Source organism: Corvus moneduloides, chromosome 8 (assembly GCF_009650955.1).
Source record: "Corvus moneduloides isolate bCorMon1 chromosome 8, bCorMon1.pri, whole genome shotgun sequence".
In the NCBI taxonomy this organism is placed as follows: Eukaryota; Metazoa; Chordata; class Aves; order Passeriformes; family Corvidae; genus Corvus; species Corvus moneduloides.
In genome coordinates this window covers 12,862,715-12,885,156 of record NC_045483.1, presented here as the reverse complement: position 1 = coordinate 12,885,156, position 22,442 = coordinate 12,862,715, and the positions used below count along the sequence as shown (strand labels likewise).

At 43.3% G+C, this 22,442-nt stretch overlaps 1 protein-coding gene across 2 annotated transcripts in view; it reads left to right on the top strand.

Moving 5' to 3' along the window:
• The first annotated feature begins 562 nt into the window (after window positions 1-562).
• Window positions 563-22,442, top strand: part of WBP1L (WW domain binding protein 1 like) — a 59,357-nt gene continuing 37,477 nt past the window's right edge. Inside the window, exons 1-2 of one of the 2 annotated variants that reach the window (XM_032116455.1) lie at window positions 584-670; window positions 17,785-17,922. Coding sequence is in view for 1 of the 2 variants with exons in the window: in XM_032116452.1 (XP_031972343.1) it covers window positions 584-670 (87 nt within the window). In the remaining variant the exon portion in view is untranslated. Of the gene's footprint in view, window positions 671-17,784; window positions 17,923-22,442 lie in introns of both variants that reach the window. The other variant, XM_032116452.1, reaches the window with a different exon arrangement.

Genomic DNA, 22,442 nt, shown 5'->3' with positions numbered 1-22,442 from the left:
CCAGTGGTGCTGGCACCAACACATTGCTACCCACTGGATGCCTTAAGTCCAGTGCCATGCTGCTGCTGCCATCCAGCACCCTCTCCATGCCCCTATTCCCGGTGTACCCCAGGTCCGGGCGGGCTGTTGGAGTTTGGGGCAATGTGAGAGCACTGGGGAGCAGGAGTGACCAGGTGAATGAGGATGAGTGCCTGGCTGCCATAGGGAGGCTGTGGCTGTGCAGGAGGATGCCTGTGGACTCCCTTTTCGCAGTGCCCAGTTGTGCTCACGGGGTTCCATTGCGGGGGAGGGTGCAGCCCCGCACCCCTTTCCAGCCAGTTCCTCCACTCACAACATGGCGGCCCGAGTACGACCGCAGGCTCCCTCCCCACTGCGCCACACTCAAGATGGTAGCTCGCTGCCAGCGGATCCCGCCCCTCCCCGTTTTGCCCTAAGCGACATCGCGCTGAGCCAATGGGAAGCCGAGATCCGCGCCGCCCGCCCAATAGACGAGCGCCGGGGGTGGGTCCGGGCGCGGGGTGCCCCTGGGCTCCCGTCCCGGGCCGCAGTCGGGCCGGGGAGGCGGGAGCGGGGGGTGGGGGGGATGGCGAGGAGGCTCCGCGCCGCCATGGCCCTGCTGCTGCTCCAGGCCCTGCCCGAGGGGCTGCCCGCCGGCGCGGAGCCCGCCCAGGTATGGGGGGGCTGCTCGAGGGGGTCTGGGGTCGCGCCGTGCCGGGGCGCTGCGTTCCTGGGAAGGGGGACGGCTGTGAGTGCGGGGAGCTGCGCCGCCCCTTGGGACAGGGGGTCTGGCGGGGCTGGCAGGATGTGCATGAGGTGCCTGAGGGAAGAGGCTTTTGGGGGCCCGCCTAAGGTTTGGGGAGCCCCGTGACTTGAGTGAAGCTGGAGGAGATGCAGAGCCCTGGGTCTGGCGGTTGCTGTGTACCGGGGGGATGGAGAGGTGGTGTAGGGGTCCATGCACGGCTGGCAGTGCCGCTTGCAGGGGCTTTGTGCGGCAGAGTGGCTGCAGGACGAAGGAGAAAGGTGTTTGACTGGACACCAAGGGAGAGGTGGCTGTAGTGAGGGCAGGAAGCGGGAGCTGGCAGGTGCGCAGGGGCCTGCGGGTGGAGGTGCAGGTGTCTATTGGGGGTGGTGACAGGGAGCAAGGTGACCTGTCAGGGGACAGGGCTGAAGGAGGTTTGGAGTGAGCTGGAGGCTGGCAGTGGGGTAGCTGGCCAGAGGACATGGGTCAGCAGGAAAGTGGGACTTGTGTGGTGCTGCCCAGGATAGGTGGGCTGGTCTTCCCGTGGCAGGAACAGCGGAGAGGAGGTTCGGCGCAAACCTGTGGGCAGCGGGGAGGAAGAGGGAGCGTGTTTCAGCTGGGATGAGGGGAGCTAGGCCTTGTTTTTGTAGGCTCTGAGCACCTGCTTACTACTTTTGTCACGCCTGGAAAGGGTTTTAATGAAGTTTGCTCCCTCTTTTTCATCTCTTTACTCTATTTCTTGTCTATGCTGCAATATGTACTGTTCACATCTTCAGTGGTGGTCTTGAGTCCAGCAGTGTAGACACCTATAACTTCTCCCAGCTTGATGTGTATGTTCAGTGACACTCAGCGAGGACTGCACTCGGCCAAGCAATCTGTGCACGACATGGATCTTATGGTTCATGGAGTCAGTATGTCTTTTTCACCCCATGGAGAGCATGGATGGAATATGATGACTTCTGGTTTGATATGGTGTATTCTGTGTAAGGTACAAATCAGAGTTTGCATTTGTTGAAGGTCAGAGATAGTGAGATGCTGATCTGTCACTGTAGGTCACAGGTGCCATGGGGTGCATTGTGCTTAATGTCACAGGGATGCAGACAGATGTGTGTCCTTCTTGAAGGCGTTCACTAAAATACTTCTCAAGACTTCTGCAGAAGGAGGAGGCGAGGAGTTTATGATTACAGATGTTATTCCTCTTTTGAATTCTGTTCTTTTTTCAAGGTGTTGAGAGCACCACATCTACTTTAAAAGCTGTGTAATTTGCTGTTGGTAGTGCTGTCCCAAATCCCCTTCAGCCACACTGAGGCTAAGGCTTGACTGTTGCTTCCCTAGGGAGCCAGATGCAGGATTGTGTTGAGCTTTGTGTGTTCCACATTGTCTCAACTGCCTTTAACAGATGGAAGTCCTGGTGCTTTCTCCATTTCACCTGCAGGCCGAGGTATATAAACTGAATGTAAACAAGCACATCTCAGAACCGTTTTGCTCTCTGGTTGTTGTGGTACCCAGCTGTGAGCAGTGGTCAGGTGGTAGGATTATCTGTATGGTAGCTGTGAGTCTCTTCAACCCTATACATGCTAATGAAAATGTCATACCTGCTCTGAAGACTGCAAGATGCTCCCTGCCTCAGACAGTTTATACATTAGTCAAAGGAATAGGAAGTAGAAAAGGAGGAAAGGAAAAAGGAGGAGGGCGTGGAAGCAATCATACAGCTGGATTTCATGTGGAACAGTGGCATTTTTGACTTGTTATACTTTCTAGTCAGTCACCAGAAATAATCCTAAAATAATATGCCTTGAGTGGTACAACACATGAGAGTGGGGGAGAACAGGTTTGGCTGCCTACGTTTTCTTTAAGAGCACTTGGATAGGGATGCATCTTTTACTCATTTTCTTTCCATAGTTTGTCTATATAAAGCTCTCACAGCTTATTTTAGATCTTAAATGTATACTCTGTCTGTCAAAAGGCTGGTATCTCACTGCACACTAGAGATTGACAGCTGCCCACTCAAAAACCAGAGTGGTAATGTAGGATCTTGAGAAATGAGCATGTAACAAAACTTCATCTGCTTTGGTGTTGCCTTAGAGCCTGATTTCCTCAGAGCCAATGAGTTCATAGAGAAGGCCTGCAGCAGGACAGTGCTGGACTTGGAAGATGTCTGCACCAAAGGTTCCTGTGTTTCTACCTGAAACCCTGACAGCATTTGTCTCTTGTCCTCTCCAGAGTGCTGCTGCCCTTGCTACGTCTGGTGACTGCTGCCTCCTTCCATATACCTTGCAGACATTTGCTATGTCCTGATTGCTTCTGCTGTCAGGGAGAGCTTCTTGCTCAGGGTCTGCGCCCCCTCACCTGGAAGAACCGTACCACAGACCCAGTGGTCTAAGGCTGGGCTGCAAGAAATGTGTCCTTTAAATAATTCAGGAGGTGGAGCTGTACTGCCTAGCACTGAACAAACATTCAGGAGAACACACTGTGCTCTGCAGGAGGGTCTGATGTTTCAGGTTAAAATAAGTCCAGACTGCCCAGGATCATCAAAAACCTTTCTTTTAACTAAGGTGGATGGAGGAGGATACGATGAGCTTATTACCTTCTATCCCGAGTCCAAGTTTATCTGTCTCCATGACTATTCATTGCAGTTTCACTTGTAATCAGAGCACAAAACTCTATTAACTTGAGTGGAAGCATTTATTAGTAGATTACAGGCAGAAGTATTCCAATTATGTTGTAATAAAATCAGGATAAGCATCACTGGAAGAAGAAATCTAGCCATGTTCAGTAGCAGCTGTAGAAGTATAGCCTTAGCAGCACACCTTAGCTGTTTGCTCCCTCTTGGTTTGAGGCAGAAGGAAATAAGAAATCAATATATTGTAAAATGAACTGGATAAAATTTGTAATGAAAAACTTCAAACATTAATCATTTTTCTATTGTAGTTTGTCTCTACAGGGCAGAATAAAGGTTATTTGACCATCTCAACCATCTGTCTGCTTCCCATGCCTGCAGCTTAATTATCACATAGTTTTCTCAACTGTTGTTTTCTTTAAAAACAAAAGATTTAAGTGAATGTTAACTATGTGACAAGTCTGTGGAATCCATCTTTCTCTAATAAGGTGGTTTTGAGCCAAAATCTGGCTGAAGCATGTGTTCTTCTTAAAGACTGATTTCATCCCAAATTAAAGAGTTTGCTTGAAGTACTGTGACTTGAGGCATGATTCATCATATGTGACAAAGAGAAGAGATCCTTGCTTTAAGGAATAACTCAGCATGACTGTCACTGTGGCTAACACCCCTGTAACACAGAGTTTCTGTCCAAGGCTGTGGCCACAGATCTGATTGCACTAATGTGGAGTTACCACACTTCATCTAAGGCTTTGGCTGGATTCAGGCCCTTTCAGAGCATCACTTCAGGTAGTCTGTGAACTGAACAGCAAAGTTTCAATTCTCACGTAACAGAGTCTCCTCATCTGTAAATTTAAAACCACTTTTTTGATTATGGTGAAGGTAACTAGTTACAACTGCACTTCTGTGTGTCCTGAAATGCATCAGGTTCCTTCAGGAGGAGAGCTGCTTGAGTAACCATAGGATGTATTTTGCCTGCCATATCTTTGTCTGTGACTTGGTTTTTTGGCTTGCTAATATCCACAATTTTGGCAGGAGGCAGCAGAGATCAAAGTACGTGATGTACTTGCTCAGAAGAGGAACCTCTAAATAACTGCAGGCTGGGTTAAGGACCGCTCTTTCTGCGATGATTTTACCACTGTGAACTCTGGTGTCTCATCTGTATAGCATGCTTTCCTGCTGATTAAATTTTGTTTGTGAGTTGCACTCATAATTACGCGAAATGCTGTAAGAATTTCAACTTGCATCTCTGCAGCTGGGCAGCAGATGGAAAGCCTGGTCTGAAAATGTCCAGTGAACCCTGGGGAGGAGAGTAGCAGATTTCTTCATCAGAGTCAAGGCATCTCTCTGCCTGGCACCTGGCATTGCCTTTCTGAGAATTTCCCTGCCACCCTGCAAAGATTAGTTAAGAAAAATATAGCACCTCTTTAAGAATGAACTTTGGCAACTGTTGCAGAGTTGTGGAGTGCCAGAAGGGAACTTGGAAAGTTTCATCTGCCAGAGTTGTTTTGGTTGGGTTTTTTTCCATCCTCCCAGCCTGTTGGGCCAGGTCAGCCACATCTGGCTAGTGGGAGCATCCAGTACTGAGTGTCCCTGAGCAGTGGCTCTGCTGTATGAGGTGCTGCTGGGCAGCAGGGATCCTGCCCAAAGTGGTGATCCTGCCATCGGCCCTGTTAGGGAGGCAGAGGATGGATGCGCCCAGTGTTTGGCCACATTTCAACAGTAGTTACTCAGACCTGGCTAAAACGCCCACTGAACCCTACTTTGACTCCCAGAAGCACTGCTCCCCTAAGCATCTTCAACAGCTGCTTTTCTGCTGGCAAAAGTGGAAACACTGCTCTTTTATATGGCTCCGTCAGCCTGTATTAACCCAGTGTTATGTTGACGTTCACCTTCGCCTTTCTGTGGTATTAGAAAGGCACTAATGTTGGTAATAGTTTGTGTTTCTTTATAATCCTCCATATGGCCACCCTCTGAGGTAATGGGCAATATATTTAGTAAATGCAAACCGCCCACCTTTTCTTTTTGCCTTTTTGTTCCCTTTAAGTCACATTGGGAGGATTGGCAGGATTGAACAGACATTAGCTTGTGGCAAAAAGCTATCATTGGGCTAATGATCCCATGGCCTACTTCTCCATGCAGTGCTGTCGCTGATGTGCCCTGTCGTTGTAGCTGTGCCTATGCAAAGGTCTCCTTGTCAGGGATGTGCAGTAGTTTCAGGAATGCTGAGCTGCACGTGGCTTTTTGTTCTGTCTCCTGACAACATGTACAACCAGGTACCAGGTTTGGGGATATTCCTCTGATCTGAGCTGCCCTGCTTTACAGGGTAAGAATTTGCCCTTTCTGGTTAGCTGCATAGGAATCCTCTGAGCTTATTAGTGCATTTAACCTGTGACTTTATGGCTCTACACAGTCCTGTCTTGCATTTGTTTCAGGGGGTTCATGAATCCAAGACAACCAGAGAAGCCGTGCGGCTGTTTTTGCACTGTGGGGGAAAGGACTCAGCATGTCAGAGATCTCAAAAGCTGTCTCTGAGGTAGGGCTGGTGACCATCTTGGAAGGGCTATTAGTCATGGCAGGGCAGAGGTGCTCATTGCACATTGCAGAACAACCTGATTGTGCCAGGTTTTGTTCTGTGCTTCTGAGTCAGAACTAAAAGAGCACATGGTGAGGGACGGTATTCTTGTATGAGTTCATTGAGAGATGCTGACAGGAAAGTTGGGTCCCTCCTTCCCACTGCTGTCTTGTGTGATTAGAAAGCCCACAGCTAAGAAGAGACATTTTGAGATGCCATCACCTGCGTGCTGTGGCAGCAGAGCTCTGACAGGTGATTGTGTGGCCGAGCCTGTGAACAGTGCACGTAACAAACATGCCTGAAATAACAGCTGGCTGGAGAGGATGGGCTTGCCAAGAGGGAATTGCATGCCCCTACCTTGCTTGTTAAAAGAAGTGTGTTGGTGTGGCAGAAACAAATGAAGCTCTTTCCATGATTTCAGCAGCAGGTATTGTTTGACTGCAAAGGAAGGCTCAAGGTGCTGCAGAGACCTGCTGTTTATCTGCTTGGACAAGGAGAAACTTGATTCTTCTCTAATGATGTGATTATCAGTGGGATCACCACCTTCAATATTATTTTTAGATGATGGCTGTGGTCTGTGCAATGGCTTTTGGAACTGTAACAGAGCAGTTCGCATGCAGGGGTTTGCTAGGTGCAAAGTGAGGTAGGTGATGGTGGCAGACTGATGGAGCAGGACAAACTATTTAATGCCAATGTGGTCAGTATTCTCTGGTATGCTGTGCCCTGAACAACACCTGCAAATAGAAGGGAGAGACTTTATTTTGTGTGGAGGCAGCTTGTGGTGCTGCTTGTTTGCAGACCTTCTCTGCTGAGCCCATATCCATCCACCTGGCATCGCCCAAGGTTGGTCCAAACTGGCCAGAAAAATAAAGGATGTGAGAACTGGGTTGTGTAGGAGATTCAGATGCAGTTTTCTGACTGTTCCTTCTTCCCAAGCACTTTGATACTGGCATATTGTAAACCAAATCCAAACACTGACAGTGCACAGGAAGCTTATGAGCAAGTGACTGAGAGGAGATCCCAAGGGCAGATCCCCTGGAGACCGAGCTTTGGCCAGCAGCATTTTAAATGGCATCTTGCTGACAGTGGGTTGCAGAGGTGTAGGTAGGTAGGGCAAGCAGCTACCAGGACTGACAAACTGCAGGGTTCTAGGTTTAGGGAATAAGAGACAAGGGCATCTTTCCTTTTCTCACAGAGGATCAAGACCTTGTGTTCCTGACTGCAGTCTTTAGGACTAGCAGAGGAAAGAGTGAACCTCAAGAAAGGAAAGATCTGCTAGCAATAAAGAAGAGGATTCTCCCTTCTTTCCTCTTTAATCTTCTCCATTACTAGGAGGTGGAAGTTTGTTATTTCTAGTGTTGATGTGTTTTTATTTCATCTCTAGTTCTGGTGTGTGCAAGGCAGTAATAAAAACTTCAGAGGCAACTCAAGAGCAGAGGTCCATAGGGTTTGGTTTTTTGTTTGGGTTTGGTTTTTTGCGTTTTGGTTTGGGGTTTTTTTTGTTTGTTTTGTTGTTTGTTGGAGTTTATTTTTGAGATCTGGGAGGGATCATGGGAAAAGCAGAAACTAACCCTCTCTTGGCTCTACTTCAGGCTGAGGGAGCTTGTCAAGATACTGATTTGCTAAATGTCCTGGAGAGGGAGAGAGTGACCTGAGCAGGAAAGTGGATTTTGTTAATGAAAGAAGATAGTTCACAGAAGAAGGTGAGCTTTATGTAGTTATCAGTGTGTATCTCCCCATCCATTCTGAAGCTACTGACCAACTTGAATGAAATTTGATTGGAAGATACCTCAAAGATGCATAAAATTTCAACAGAACTTCTGAAAACAGATAGGCATAGAGACACCTTAAAAAACTCGAGCAAACAGGGAATCACTGAGTGAAAAGTTGCACTAGCAAGCTTATTAGCACTGGGAGGTTTGTGAGTTGGGTTGGCTGACTTGATATATGCCCTACCTCTTACCAAAGCCTCAGCTGGAGCTCACAGTTTGTGAGCCTGCGAAGTCAGTCAGCCTTGTGGAGCACACTAATGGGAGGTCAGCTTTATGGAGCTCCAGTGGTTACAGAACTACTTTTATTTTTCTTTTTGTCTCCCGCTGGCTGAAGAGCAAATTGAAGGTGAAAAGGTTGATAAGCTGTAGAAACAGCTATGAAGAGTGTGTTTTGCCAGGAATCTCAACAGCCATCCTGAGCTTTCCTTGTGTGAAAGGTGTCAAGTGTTTCTTTGGAAGCAGGGAATACACTTGACCATTAATGACTCGCCTGCAGACAGTGCAGAGACTTTTTAGTGAGCAGAACTGATTCATTCTTTTCTCTCATGTCCCAGCACGCAGATACGACCAGCAGGTCAAGTACTGTTGTCCACAAGAGATGTTTTTTCTTAAATTACTGTGGAATCAGAGCTCATAATCACGACAGTCTGGATAAGCTGCCAGTCAAACAATTGAGGCAGCCACACCAGAGGCCTGATACAGAAAGAGTGCAAAATATGCAGAAGTGCTCTCCCTTGCTAAGTTCTGTATTCCTCGCTCTTTGTAATACGCTTTTGATTTACTTCGCATTAGTAGTTGCTTGTTTTTTTAAAAACCTCTTTCTCTGTTTGAGATCCTCTTTAAATCCCAGGTGGTGGATGACTGCCAACAGGAACCCACAGGAACTGCATGTCTTCTGCCTCCAGCAGAAGATCAGGCCATCCTGTTGCATAAATTATCCCCTGTGACAGCCATCCCACTGGTGGTGGGCAGAAAATCTGTCCCACAGAGCTAGCAGTCTGTAAAAGCACCTTTTAGAGCTGAGCTAAAGAATTGGGAGTGACTGGTGTGGAACGGAAGGGTTAAATGGGGGCTGAGATCAGAATGAGCCAGGAGGTAAGGGAAGGGCTGGAGGAGGTGGTGGGCATAGTACAGGAGTGTTGTAAACACTGAACAAAACCTTTGAAGAAGGCAGAGTCTTCAAGGCCACGACACTGGGCTGACTCCATCCTGGGCTGACTTCATTGCATCCTGTGTACCAATTGTAACTGTAAAATTAACAAATTTGCCTCTCTTCTTGGGGGGAAGGAAAGAATTTTCTTCAGATATGATCTGAAAGACCTTTACTCTGCTTGGAATGCATGTAACTACCTGAATGCATGTGAAAGTCATGACTCATGTCTGGGTCTCCTGTGTGATGAATTCCTCCTTTTCTTAGTGGTTGTCTCATTTGTTGTTTGCAGATTGCTTTTCAAACAGTGAATGCCGAAGAGGAGGAGGAGGGTTATGCCTGTGTTGTGTTGTCTTCAAATACCTTGTCGTTTGACTTCTGCCTTTTTAGAAGATGCAAACTTCACAAACAGCTTGCATTTGACTCTCCAACCTCCTGTGATCTGCAGTTTAGATAAAACAGGCTTGCAGACAGCTGTTATTGCTGATTCTCTCCATTTACTGACACTTAGCACTTGGACTCCAGCAGAGCCTGTCTTAAATCACTGTGTCAAAAATAAGAGCTCTTATTTTCTCTAGTTTTTTCCTAGCTGTATTGTTTTCTCTTTGTCTCATTGTTTTGCTCCTTTTTCCTACCCATCTCACTAGGAATTTTTGCATCTCACATACTTGGTTATTAATATCACTCAAGTTTGTGGCTCATTGTTTTTACTGAGTTTCTTGCTTTTCTGCACTTGGTATCTCTACTTTCCAGAGTCTGTAATCATACTAAACCACTGGTTAGGCTGTTGAACAAGAGTTGGGAGATTTTTCTCCTCAGACCCATTTTGTGCTCTTAGGCCCATCCTTTGACTGCAAAGTCCAAGGATCATCCTGCCAAAGATGAATTCAGGAGGTCTGGAGCAATCATTTTCTGTTCTGAAACCTGGAGTCTGTTTTCTTTAGATGGACTAGCTGAAGAAGCAGTCCTCCTTTATTTTCAGCATGATATGTATTTATTGAGAAGCATTGTGCCAGGAAAACTTTAGTTTTTAGTTTAAGACAAATCTGTTGTTGCCTTGTTTCACATTTGCTGGTATGTAACTTCAGGCCAGTATGAAATGTAAGGGCTTGCTGAATTCCTGGTGTGGATGAGGCTCAGACTAATCTCCTTTTTTCACAGCCTTTAACAGAACAGATAAACTTTGGGGAACACAAAGAGTGAGTGGTGGCTTCTTGTCTGTGTTATGTTATCTAACAGTATGTAACTAAAACTCTTCTTGCTGTGATCCTACTCTACAAGATTTTAGAAGCGCAACCAGAGGATTAAATACATTCAGTGTGTTCTAATAAAACAGGACTAAATCTGCATATGCAAGCAATGAACCTTTTGGCTTTGGTTGGAAAATGTAGATATCCTCAGGGGAGGAAAGCAATACTAGACAAGATGTTCACAGTGACCTGGCTGGGTGGTGTGTGCCCCTTGCATCTTGATCTTTTGGAACCAAACAAATGGAAGGTGTATTTGTGTACCTTGCATGAGTGCAATCTGCAGGCTGGCTGAGCTGCTGCTGTTGATGTAGCCATTACTGTTGCACAGAAAAAGTTTATTTTACAGTTCTGGAAACGTTAAGTTCTAGTGGCACTTCACAAGCCAGACTGTGAAATGAATGACCTTAGATTTTGTTTATTTGTATTCTTGTGCTGAGAGCTCTTATTATCAGTAGCTCTTCTGTCGCACAGGCACTGCCTGCCAACAGTCCTGAAGGCACTTTCCTTCAGGATGGGGTGCAAGGTAAAACTTGTTTATGATTTTAACTAATGTCTCTAAAGAAATGGTCTTTAAACATACTTCTTTTATCTGGTTCAACCTATTAACTTGTTCCTTTAAAAGTCTTGCACTGTTTCTGTGTTGGTCAGCTTTTTCCCTATCTGGCAGCAGGCATCTTGCATATGCTACAGACACGAGGGCTCTCAAGGGTGAAGTGTCTTGCTAGTTTATTTAAATCAAAAGATTAATGGAAAGGTAAACAATGGGAAAAAACTAGTAAATTTTTGGTTTGTTTTTTTAGGGTGAATTTATAAATATTATTTAAAAACTTTTTTAGAAATCCCCAATGTACTCTCAAGTCATGCCTTTGACACACAAGTAGTTTTGCAAGAACTCTTCAGTTGTGATCCTGGTTTATCACATGATATTAAGAAAGTAATTTCACGTTTCTCATCTACAATGGGGACATTAAAATGGCAAATCTACTATGAACTGTATTTTTTGTATCAAAATACCAGGGGATTGTGTGGTACCAGCTGTATAAATACTGTGTAATTTTCCTCTTCAGCTGGATGTCTGGATGAAAGTCTTCAGGTCTAAATTATTAATTGTTAACTAAGAAACACTTGCTTTTCTTCTGCAAGGTTTTGGTCCAAAGGTTTTTAATGCCCTCAGGTACTGTGGTCAAACTTTACCTAATTGTTGAGACACAGTTTTATTGTTCTTGGCTTCTTCTGTACTTGAGCGGAGACTGTTCTTCTATTTATCTGGAAAGCATTACTGTAAATAATCAACATGTGAAGACACATGAGGATTGAGCTTTAGTGCCCCTCACGAATTGCATGTGCTCTGTTTACTGCATAGAAAACAATTAGTTCAAGTGAAAGCTTTTCCTTCTTTGCAGCTGAGTTAATTGGTTGTGTAGCAAAGTCAAGACATGGAATTTCTCATATCTTATTTCCCCTTGGAGACAGCAGCACACAGAGATGCAGATTTGGGACCAAAGCAGCAGGTTCAGTGAGCAGAGCAGCGGGAGGAGCTCGAGCTGGCTGAAATGCAAATACAGAATCTGAAAAGGGAGTGCAGAACCCAAACTGGCAGTGCAGACTGTTTTTACAGCTGCATTTTGGCTTCTGGAAGCTTAGTACAGGGTAGTCTCTTTTTCTAGGCCTTTGAACTGCATACCAAAATCTTCAGATGGCCATGAACCACAAGAGCCTGCCATGCATACCTTGGGAGTGAAAGGGAGAGGGAGCCTGGAGCAGGTTGCCAGCAGGTCCTGATCATTGTGGGATGCTCTTGGGCTGGACAGGCAGAGGAATGACTTCTAGTTGCCCGTGAGATGTTGTGGACGTCATCACGAAAGCTTGCCTTGCTTTCTTTGGCACCAGGAATTTAACTATCCAGCAGCCCAATGCTGGGAAGGCTCAGACATCTGTGTTAAGTTCTTTACAGGATGAGATACCCAATCTTTCTGCAAAGATTATCTGATGTGTCTAAGGAATACATTTTATATGTACACACTGAAAAGACATCCTTAATTTCCAAACAAGCATGCATCTTGCACTCTTGCTATTACACATTTCACCTTTCATTTAGGTGATGAAATGAGCATTCTAGTTAACTTGCTAGTTCTTTAGTGCTGACCTGTCTTCTCCCCAAGTCTCTGGGCTTTCCATGGAGCAGAAGTCTTTCAGATAATCCTTGTCCTTCCACAAAGAGGGAGCAGGCTATTTCTGCATGGGTGGTGGATGTTCATGCTTGCATTTGTTGCTCTCATTAAAGTGAGAGCTTGTTCAGTTCATGTCAATAACACCTTTGATCCTCTTATGTAAAGGGAACACTGGGTGTCCTGCAGAAAAGACCTCTCTTTAAAGTGCCCTGCAATGTTCTGCTGCTACGTGATGGTTAATAAAAGTTCATAAACCCATACTGGACTGGAGACCAAGTACAGTTTTCCATATTGTATTCTGCAGCACACACAATTTATTCTCAGCTGACTGACCTCATGTGGACTTGTGCCTGTGTAAGTAGCAGCTGAAATCAGTGATCTGAGCCCTAATCTGCAAGTTGCAAGACAGTAGGTTATTATTTAGTGAGAATGCTCCACAAGTCTCTTGCTGCAGCATTTTCATTCAAAAGGTCACTTCCGTGAGTTTGTGCACAGCTGAATTTAATGTTCTTTCTCAGAAAGGCAGGCCACACTGGAGAGTGCATAATTACAATAAATACAACTTTGTTCTCAGCTGAAAAATCCATCTGAAATAAATTTTTCCAGCCCTTCCAAGAAATGCTTTTAGTAAGATAAATAAAAGCAATTCTTGCCGATTTCACATTCATTCAGCAGGAATGTTGGTGGGTGTAGGGTCCCTCCACTTAAGTCACTCATCACAGTGCCTTCTGGGCTCAGTCTTATTCAATAGCTGGCTAAGGATAGCATTTGCAAATTGGGTTTCTCGCAAACCAATTAAACCCAAATTCATTATTTCTTACTTGGTTTGAATCCTGGTTATTATTTTGAGTAAAATTGTTCTTAGCAATAAGTACAGAGAGTTCAGTTACACTCTCAACTCAGACAAACTTTAAACAATGCTTTGATAGGTGCATCTGGTTTTTGGGATGTGCATGTATTTATACAAGCTTTTGTGGCTTATTTTCTGGTTGGCGCTTCTGTGTAGTCAAAGTAAATTTGTTTTCCTCTGTGTCTGTTTCGCAACAGTGGAAATACTGAAAAAGTCTCAGCCTAAATATGGAAGGAAAGCTAAGAGTTGTTCTTTTCCTCCGTAACTTCTAAGCAAGTACTTAAAAAAATCCCTTCTTTGCTTTCATCTTTCAAGAGACTGAGCAGAGTGTGAAGTGTCCTATCTTCTCTTGTGGTTTTTTTTTTTTTTTTTGTCTAGGTACAGCAAAGAGGCTCTGCTAGTTAATCGGGATACTGCTACTGGTGGAAGCTGAATTTTTGCATAGTTCTCCTAGGTTCATGTGCAGGTCTGGTTACCTTTGAGGTTTCAGAGGGGCTCTGCAGGGTAATCCTTAAGTGTCTTTGTGCTTCCCCTGCAGAGACTTTAGATAAGCAGTTTCCAAACTCCTCCACTCAAAGCTACCACAACTTTTGGTTTAGGAACTACCTGGTTCCCAGTTGTTCCTACTATTGTAGAGTTGGTTATTGTACAGTTGGTTGTTGCTGCAAGATCACTCTTCTGCAGGGCTCTGTTGGAGTCTGTGAGACTGCATGGGAGAAAAGACTCACATGGCAGTGTCAGTCATAAATGAAAGGTAACACATTCTGCTCTTGCCCTGAACTTGGACAGCCCTGTGCTGTACTGCTTGGCATGAAGAACTAGCTGCATGTAAGCTGTGGTACCTGGTATCTGTCTTGTCCTCTTTTCGCTTTGGAGACTGGGAGGCATGGAGGCCTTCCTAAAGGAAAGAAGAGCCTGATATCTAGGAAAGAAGAGACTGTTGACTGCTAAGGGAGAAAGCAGAGGGAGGTGACTGAAATCTGAGTACTCTGACTTCATTAAACGAAAGTGATAGTCCTGGACCTGAGGATGTGGGGTGGAAACTCAAATTTACTTCTATTCACCTTCCGTGTGCTAAGTTAGATGCTCATCTCTCAAAGACTTGGTATCTCTTCAAGCCCCAGTGGGTTTCTATTGACACCAGAGCATGGTCAAAGGGGAAATGTGCTCTCTGTTGCTAGACTGGACTTGTGTCTTATGGTCACATTCATTTAATATCGATTGGGAGCAGATTTAATCAGCACTTAGAACATGATGGTCTGCCTTTTTTTCCTCAAGGTATTATTTTCTCTCCTTGCTTTTCTACGTTATTCCACTACCTTCTTTTTCCCAATGCAAATCTTTGTATTCTCTGTTTTATCTGTTGAAGCCATCAGGACTTGAATACTGGGTACTTGCTAATGAAGCTTGCTTGTCAGTGAGAAGGTCAGGTAAGCTCACATAAGCTAGCTGTTGTTTTAGGATCTTTCCAGGCACCCTGACCCTATGTGCAAACATAGTTTATTTTAGAAAGATTGTCTTAAGTTAGAAAATCAGCTCTTGTCCAAAAATGAGAACACACATTGATCAAAACCTGAATTTCATGTGGGTTGTGTAAACATGTAATTTGGGTTAGATCCGGTCATCGGAAAATATGCAACACTGTTGTCCAGGAAGTTCCAGTGCAAGAAATGTGGGGAACTTCAGAAAGTCACATTAGCTGTCTCCTTGGGGAAGTGCTTCAGAAATCCTGACCTCTGTGTTTCTGCCATGTGTGTGAGGCTAGTGGAGATCATCACTTGAGCAGTTGCAACATTCTTGTATACATGAGTTTGAATAACATTATGAACTGTGGAAAGAATAATGCTGTGCTTCCCAAATCACCTCCCAGAGACTCTCCCTCTGCCCCTGCATGTGAGCGATCGCTTTCATCGTCAGAGCACTGTCTGCTTCCATCAATGCCATCTTTCCTATGGTCAAATCACAGAAACCTTTTTCAAGGGGTCCATGCGCCTGAATTTCTAGGGGTGATGGCTGTGGTGCTCTCTGGCACCTCTGCTCTTTGCCAAGCCACCATCCAGTGTGTAAGGTTTTAGGCTGACACAGATAGCCTGTTCATATCCCCATCCATTAAGGGTTTCCTGTGCAAGATGTTAGTTTTATTTTCCTCTTTATCAGCCCTGACAAAAGTTGTTATTTAAATGTTGCTCAACATGATTTTGGGATGACTGCTAATTCCTTCAACGCCTTGTTTTGTTTTAGAATTTCTAATCCCATTTTCTATGACTAAGTTCAGTTGTGTGGTTTCCCCAGCAAGGATTAGGGTTTACTGCTATAGGTACGTCATCCTGCCTTTGAAGCTGTTTGCTCATGCTTTCCTTGGCAAGCTCTGGCAGATGTGCTTAGGAGCAACAGAGATTGTATCTTTTTGAAGCTGTAAAAGGGTTAATTGGAAGCATGTTTATGAAATCAGGTCGCTCACCCTTACGAGCTTTTACTGTGATCTTTTTGAATGCTTTTGGAAAATTTATTACCTGCCTTCATAATTTATATTACATTTTTCTTTCCTTTCTTGAAGTTATTTTAATGCTATGTGTGATACTGTAAAAATTACCTATGATAAGTACCTTTTCTTGGCAAGTCCTAAACTGCACCCTTCTTGGATGCTAACTGGAGAACATGACTGTCTTCATGTGGATGGCCTAACTGTTTTGGCTGGTATGTTTGGGGTAGCTGAATGAGTGTAGGGCAGCTGAAGCACATCTGTAGTTCCAAACCAAACCCAGGCAAAGGACTTTCATCCCCTGGCAGGCAGATCGCTGTTTGTACAGATGCTTCTTCTCAAGAGTCTTTTTGTAGGATTGGTCACACTTGTGGTTGAGTTTGCATATGTGATGGGGAGAGGGGCTGATGGCTGTTCATGGGAGTATTCATCAGGGAGATTAAAGATATTGCTATTGATTAGGAGATGGCTTTGGAGATTCTCCAATGAAATGGAGCACCTGTACATATGCAGTACTTTTTGAAAAATGTTAAATAGTATCTGCCCTCTGCTGGGAATTGTTAATTGTGCTTTTGGCTCTATCTGCCTCGCTGGGAGATGTACCATTGTGAAATTTTTACAGCCAAATAAAATACCAGAGAATGCTTCTCTTCAAGAGGAAGCTGATAGCTGTCTTCAACTGATGCCTCTTCGAAACCAGGTGAGAAGCATGTGCTTGCCTCATTGGGACCTGCACCTACCTGCACTGCTGTAGCACCAGGGTATTGATGCAAGGCTCCTGGATTGCCAAGAGCCTGGATAGTTCTGGTAGGGTAGATGTTATGATGCCAGGCTTTGCATATTTGCATGATAGATTTGAACAGCTTGTGAAAACCTTGTTTCCTAGTAAGTTGTCTCAAAGTGGATCTATTTGTGCATTTTGATACAAAGTGTGTCTTCATTTTTAGTAAATTTCTAAAGCCATGACAGAGACTCTTGGGACTTCCTGTGTTTATTCCTGTCTGGTAGTGAATGCTGAGTTTTGCAAGTACTGGCTTTTGGTACGAACTCATGTGTTGTGCACTTGTAATACAAGGATCTTCTAGAAACCCATAGGAATCAAGTGACTGTTATTTGTATTTTCTTGCTTGTTAAAATTGCACAAATGTAGACTCTTACTTCTGAAGATTTCATTTCTTCCCAAGGAAGTATCATCTCCTGGGATTTAAGTATTTGCTGATGCAAATCTCTGTGATCACAGTTACAGAACCACTGAGTGTCACATCATTAGGTCACCAGTTCAAATGTAGTCCAAAGAGGTAATGGGCATTTTTATACCCCTAATGCCTTTCATCAGGGTTTATGTTTACTTGCTTAAACTAAAATTGGAGCATCTGCTATTCAAAATTATGGTTCAAGTGGAAAATAAACACTAGAAACTGTTCTTTCTATAGCAGAAAATCCTGTTTGGCTTGTGTTAGTATCTGTATATGCTTGTCAGCACACATGGAGCTTTAGAAGGAATAAAGGTTGCAGAGAAATGGATGCATTTAGTCAATTCTGATACTTTTGGTATGCTTTTCTATGACTTTTAAATTGCAAGAGCCTTTGAATAAAATATAGGAGGATGCAGACTTAGAAGGCAAAGAGATTTTGAAATTGGAAGTGCAATGGGAGTATTTTGAATGGCAACTGAAACACTTGTGGACTAAGTATTTCTGAAACTCTTCCAGGCAGCTGCTTTTCTAAGGAATGGTGGCTGGTTGGTTGGTTGGTTGGCTTTTTTTTTTTCTTTCTTTCTTTTTTGTTTCTTCTAGCATTCATGTCAGAATCCTTGTACAAAGCTGCACTGCTAAATCTGACCTCTAGATTCAGGTTTCTCGTCAAGAAGTGTGGACTTCAGTGTAGAGTAACATCTGGTGATAATGCACTGGACTGTACCTTGCCCAGGCTGCAGTGAGCTGGAAGGGTTCAGTTCAGCCACACAGGCTTTTGCAGCTTCACAGTTCCTCTTTGTCGAGTTGTTATTCTGAAGCTGGGAAGTCCTTGCAGTCTCTTTGAGATGTGTTGGGATATGGAAAGCCTTGCTAATCCCTGCAGTCAGGGTCTGACTTCTTGTGTGCTGGGATCTGCCTGCAACTGCGTCTTACTTCCAACCTTTTCCTGAATGTTTCCTGAGCGCTCTCTGGCTTGTTTCAGGGACCAGCTTGGCAGCGTTATCAGGAATCAGTAGCTGGAGTCCTGCAGGAAAGAAGTTGAAGACGCTGAAGTATGAATTCTGGTGTCCTGGTTGTTAGAATCTGTTAGCAGAGACGTCAAGATGTGAAGAAGAGAGAGGTGAAAGCCGGTACAAGTGTTCTTTTCTTTGTGCTCCTGAGTTGAGAAATTAGGATCTGAGCTGGCTTCCCCACCCCAACGGCTGTTGCATAGCTTCCCATGCATCTCGTGTCATGGGAGATCACTGCTAACTTTTGTCAGTATTTTGAGGTACAAAAAAGTAGGTTGAGAGGTGTGGAGAGAGAAAAATTAGATATTTAATGGCATGAAAAAAAAATTGCCCATAGAACTTGAGTTATCACTGAGGCACTTTGTTACGAGGGTTCCAGTCCTGTGAGTCTGGAATATATATTTTCGTGTGTGTTTACTGTGTAAAGAGTCTTCAGTCATGTGAAGGTCTGAGTTCTTGGCACTTTGGGAGAAATTATGATATCATTCATTTTCAGTCATGATGCCAATTATTGCTACCATTTTGCTGGTTATCTCAGTGGCTGTTGGCAATGTATTTATGACTTCCTACTTAGAATATTCAGTTACCATCAAGTATGTCAGGAGCACTGAGTACATATTCTCTTTTGATGCTGATTTTGTAAAGGCAGTATTGAAGTTCTGCCTTAGCAAAGGAATACCAACTACTAAACTATTTCTGCCAGTATTTAAATCTCTGATTGCTTTTTGGCTTGTAACTGTTATCAGCCAGAAATGATGCATGGCTAGGAATCTTTCTAAATTATCATCCATCTTTCTGCTGGAGATCGAGAGAGGAAAGTTACTGATGTGGAAAGAAAACTTTTTTTTTTTTTTAAGCCAAATCATGAGAAGATTGGCAAGTTTCAAGGGAAAATTTAAATCTGGTGTTTGTTTACTATAGTTAACAATGAAATCTTCCTTTACAGAAAATATTAGAGTGACTTATACTTTCAGTCTCCTTGATACTGTGGAAGAACAAAAGAAAATAGAGTTGTCTTGATTTTTAAATTTATATTTAATATAGATATTTGGTATAGGACAGGGGTAAGTAAAAGGAAGGTGCTTTTTTTTACTGACAGTTCTCCAAAGATTGGCCTTAAAAATATGATCATCATCAACAACTGCTAGTTTTCGTAAACAGTATGATTTTGTATTTGTTTTCCCTTATTATATGCAAATGACCAAATCACAGAATGTCCTTTTCTGAAACCTGTGAGCTGTGAGCTTTCTAAAAGCTGTGAGCTTTTAAGAATTCTGGTTGTTTTCAGTACATATACAAATATTAATACACTGAACTAGTATGAAAAATATCAAATGAGAAAAATGAAATGTCAAAATCTCTTGTGTAATGTAAAGTAATAGGTGTTCTCTATAAACATGAATGACTTACTCTGTTTCTGACATAGTAAATTCTGTTCTTATTCTGCTGGTAGAAAAGGAAAGAATAGAAAACAGTGACTTTGCCAGACATGAAGCCCAGTACATTTTGAGAATGGACAACTAGTTATTTGGAATCCCAGTTCTGTTTTGTATAGAGGCCATAATTGTCTTGCAAAATAAACCTGGCTAATATTAAAAAAAAGTGTTACCTGTCTTTTTGGAAATAGGTGAAATAGATTGCAGAATAGCATATTTGTCAACAGGAAGCAACCATAAACTTAGGAGAAGTGCAGGCATCGAGCATGGCTGAGCAAGACTGCAGAGAATAAAGACAGAACCTCTATCCCCTCACTTTTCAGTCTGTAAGTAGGACCAGAGAACACCTTCTTTTGTAAGGGTGGAGCAGGCTTTTCCATCCCCTTTGTGTGTGCAGTTTGTTTATGTAAATCTTGGTGCCAGGCTCTCATGACACAGACTGGGGGCCATGTGGAGTGAAGCTGCAGGCTGTCACCAGCTCACAGCCACAGCTCTTCCACTCTCAGTGACAGGAGTATTTGGGTATTAGTGGGATTTGATGTAGGTCAAATCAAACATGAGAATTTCAAGGTGTCCGTGTGCAGATTTTTGTCATGCTGCCAGATGTGCTTTACTAAAGTGTTGCATGTAATGAACAGGCTTTTGTGATTGCATTGATCAAGATAGTACCTTGGGTGTGTTCCTCATCCAAGGGGAAAGTGAGGTCAGTGGCAATGAATGTTGTGCTGCAGCTTAGACTGGAAGAGAGATACTTTGGTGTCCTGGAAAGAATAAGTCTTGGACTTCTGCTGTGGGGCATTCAGTCTAACATGGCATCTTAATGTTCTGTGGCAGGTGACTTTCCTTCATTCCTTGTTGGCCTGCCCTACTTGTTAAATTGATAATCAGCTCTGTACTTTGTCCTCTGCTTTTTCCTCTGGCAGGCAATCCTTTCTGCTGTCCAGGTACATGTGCTCCAGCCTTGCCTGCCATCTCCTTTTGGCTCAGAATTACCTACGGTGTTGTTCCTTGTAGATGTGGCCACAGGTCCCACATTTCAGAAAACTGGAAGCCTGGTTTTAAGTCACCTCCACAAGCTTTTTGGATGTGACACATAGCATGGAGAGCCATTTGGATGTTGGGCTTTCACATATTTGGATATTGTGGTGGGAATGAAGGTAACCAGAAAAGCAACAGGCAGGAAAATCCTTCTGTCTGCTGCATTCCTCCAGTAGTCCTGGAGGAATAAAACTGAGATGTTCTCTTAACACCTCCACTTTTAAAGTTAGATCTGCTTGCTTGTTCAATGAGTAAAGAGTATTGTGTCTCCGAACATGTGCAGAAGTGGGATGGCTACATATAGGGCTCTCAAAAACTCAGAGAAGCTGATGTTGGCATGCTCATATTCTACACTGACACAGTGACATTCCTGGCAAATTGATGGCAAAACATAATTTTTTTTTTCCACTTGCTCTTCTGCACAGTTTAACTCTTCTTAGGAGGTTTATCTGTGATCAAAGGATATTAACAAAATCTTTATCTTCTTGGTTTTACAAATTTGGCTTAAAAACTCTCTACTTCAAACTTGCCAAACATTGCCTTAGCATGCAAACAGTGGGGATGGGATAGGGGAAATCACTTGGCTGTTGAAAAACTACATATGGGAAAGTCACATGGAGCTTTCAGTGTTTTTTTTATAATTCTGCAAAGGCCTCTTCTTATTTGAAAAATAGGAGAAACCAAATAGTGGCTTCTGGAAAGCAAACAGCTAGATTCTTCCATGAGTATTTTTAACACAAATATTAACGTCACAGATTGTGACACTCTTTTCTCCTTAAATACCTGTTTTTAGCCTTCAAGATGTATAACTGGTAAACTCACATTGTGAAGAAAACCATAACTCCTGCAGCATCTGGCTTTTTAAATTCTAATTGTGAAGCCATAAGAGATGTTTTGTTTTCATTTAGCAAATACATACTGAGTTTCCAGGAAGGTAACTTGATTTTCAATAAGCGTACCCAGTGAGAACCATATGGTTTCCATGTTTGTCTTTTAGTGAAGGATTAGAGTATTTATTTCAAAATCTCTTTTTCAGAAGAACACTAGTTTTAACATTACCATTAAGTAATATTTAAGTAAGAATCTTCTGCATTTTCAGATTTGGCTGTATATGTGAACAGATATTTACAAACACAAGTCCTTGGAAGGATTTTACTAGTTAATAATGCGGCCATGAGTTTTATGTCAGCTTGATTCTGAGTAGTGTTTTGGTGATACCAGTATAAGCTAACTGTATTATGTGAAATTGCTTGAACAGGGCTAAAAGAGTGATAAAAGTGATCTGCCCAAGAGGCTTTAGCATTCCCCCTCTGCTCAGATTGTTGAACATGACTAAGTCTTTGCAGAATGACATCTAAGGTTACACTTGGAGTCATTAGGTTATAAACAGTCCATAAAATGTTTTGCATACTTCATAATATGCCTCTGAAGATCAAGATTCCCTGGGGAGAAATGAGAATATGCACCAAAAACATTCTCAGTCTTGAGGTTTATCCACAACTTCCTAGATCACTAAAGATCATCTGTCTCATGGAGACGTTATTGCAGTACAAATTTTGATGCTGCTCTGAGTGTTTATATATGGGGAGGAATATACAGGGTAGTGCCCTTTCTTTTAGTAGTGGGATTTTCATATTTTTGCTGACCGGCTGAGTTGTAAATTAGATTTGAAGATCTTTCTGACTCTTAATTTGGTAAATTTATATGAACCTTCATGTTCAAGAATGTTTTTGAGCCACAGGCTGTGCTGGGAACAAAACATGGTAAAAGTGTTCAAATCTTGATAGAATGTCTGAATCTGTGCTATTGAATAGAGAGAGGATTTCTTTCATTTCTGTTCCTTCTTAGTAGGGTTTAGAGGGGTTGGGGTGAGTTCTTGACCTTTCTTGAAGATGCCAGAATGTCTCTGAGAGTATTTTTTTTTTTGCCAAGAATAAATCTGTCTCTACTGTGAAAAAGTGGTTGTTCCTAGATACAATCCAAGTAAAACTGGGTCTGTGGGGGGACTCTGCTGAACTTGGGAAACAGTCTTGTCTTTTGTTCTGGCATTAGTGTTTACTGCCGATACTGAATGCTTGGCATCTGCAGTGATACAGCAGCAGCCTGTGCTCCTTGCCTGTGTGGTCAGCTGACCTAGGGCAATGCTCTGAAATAAA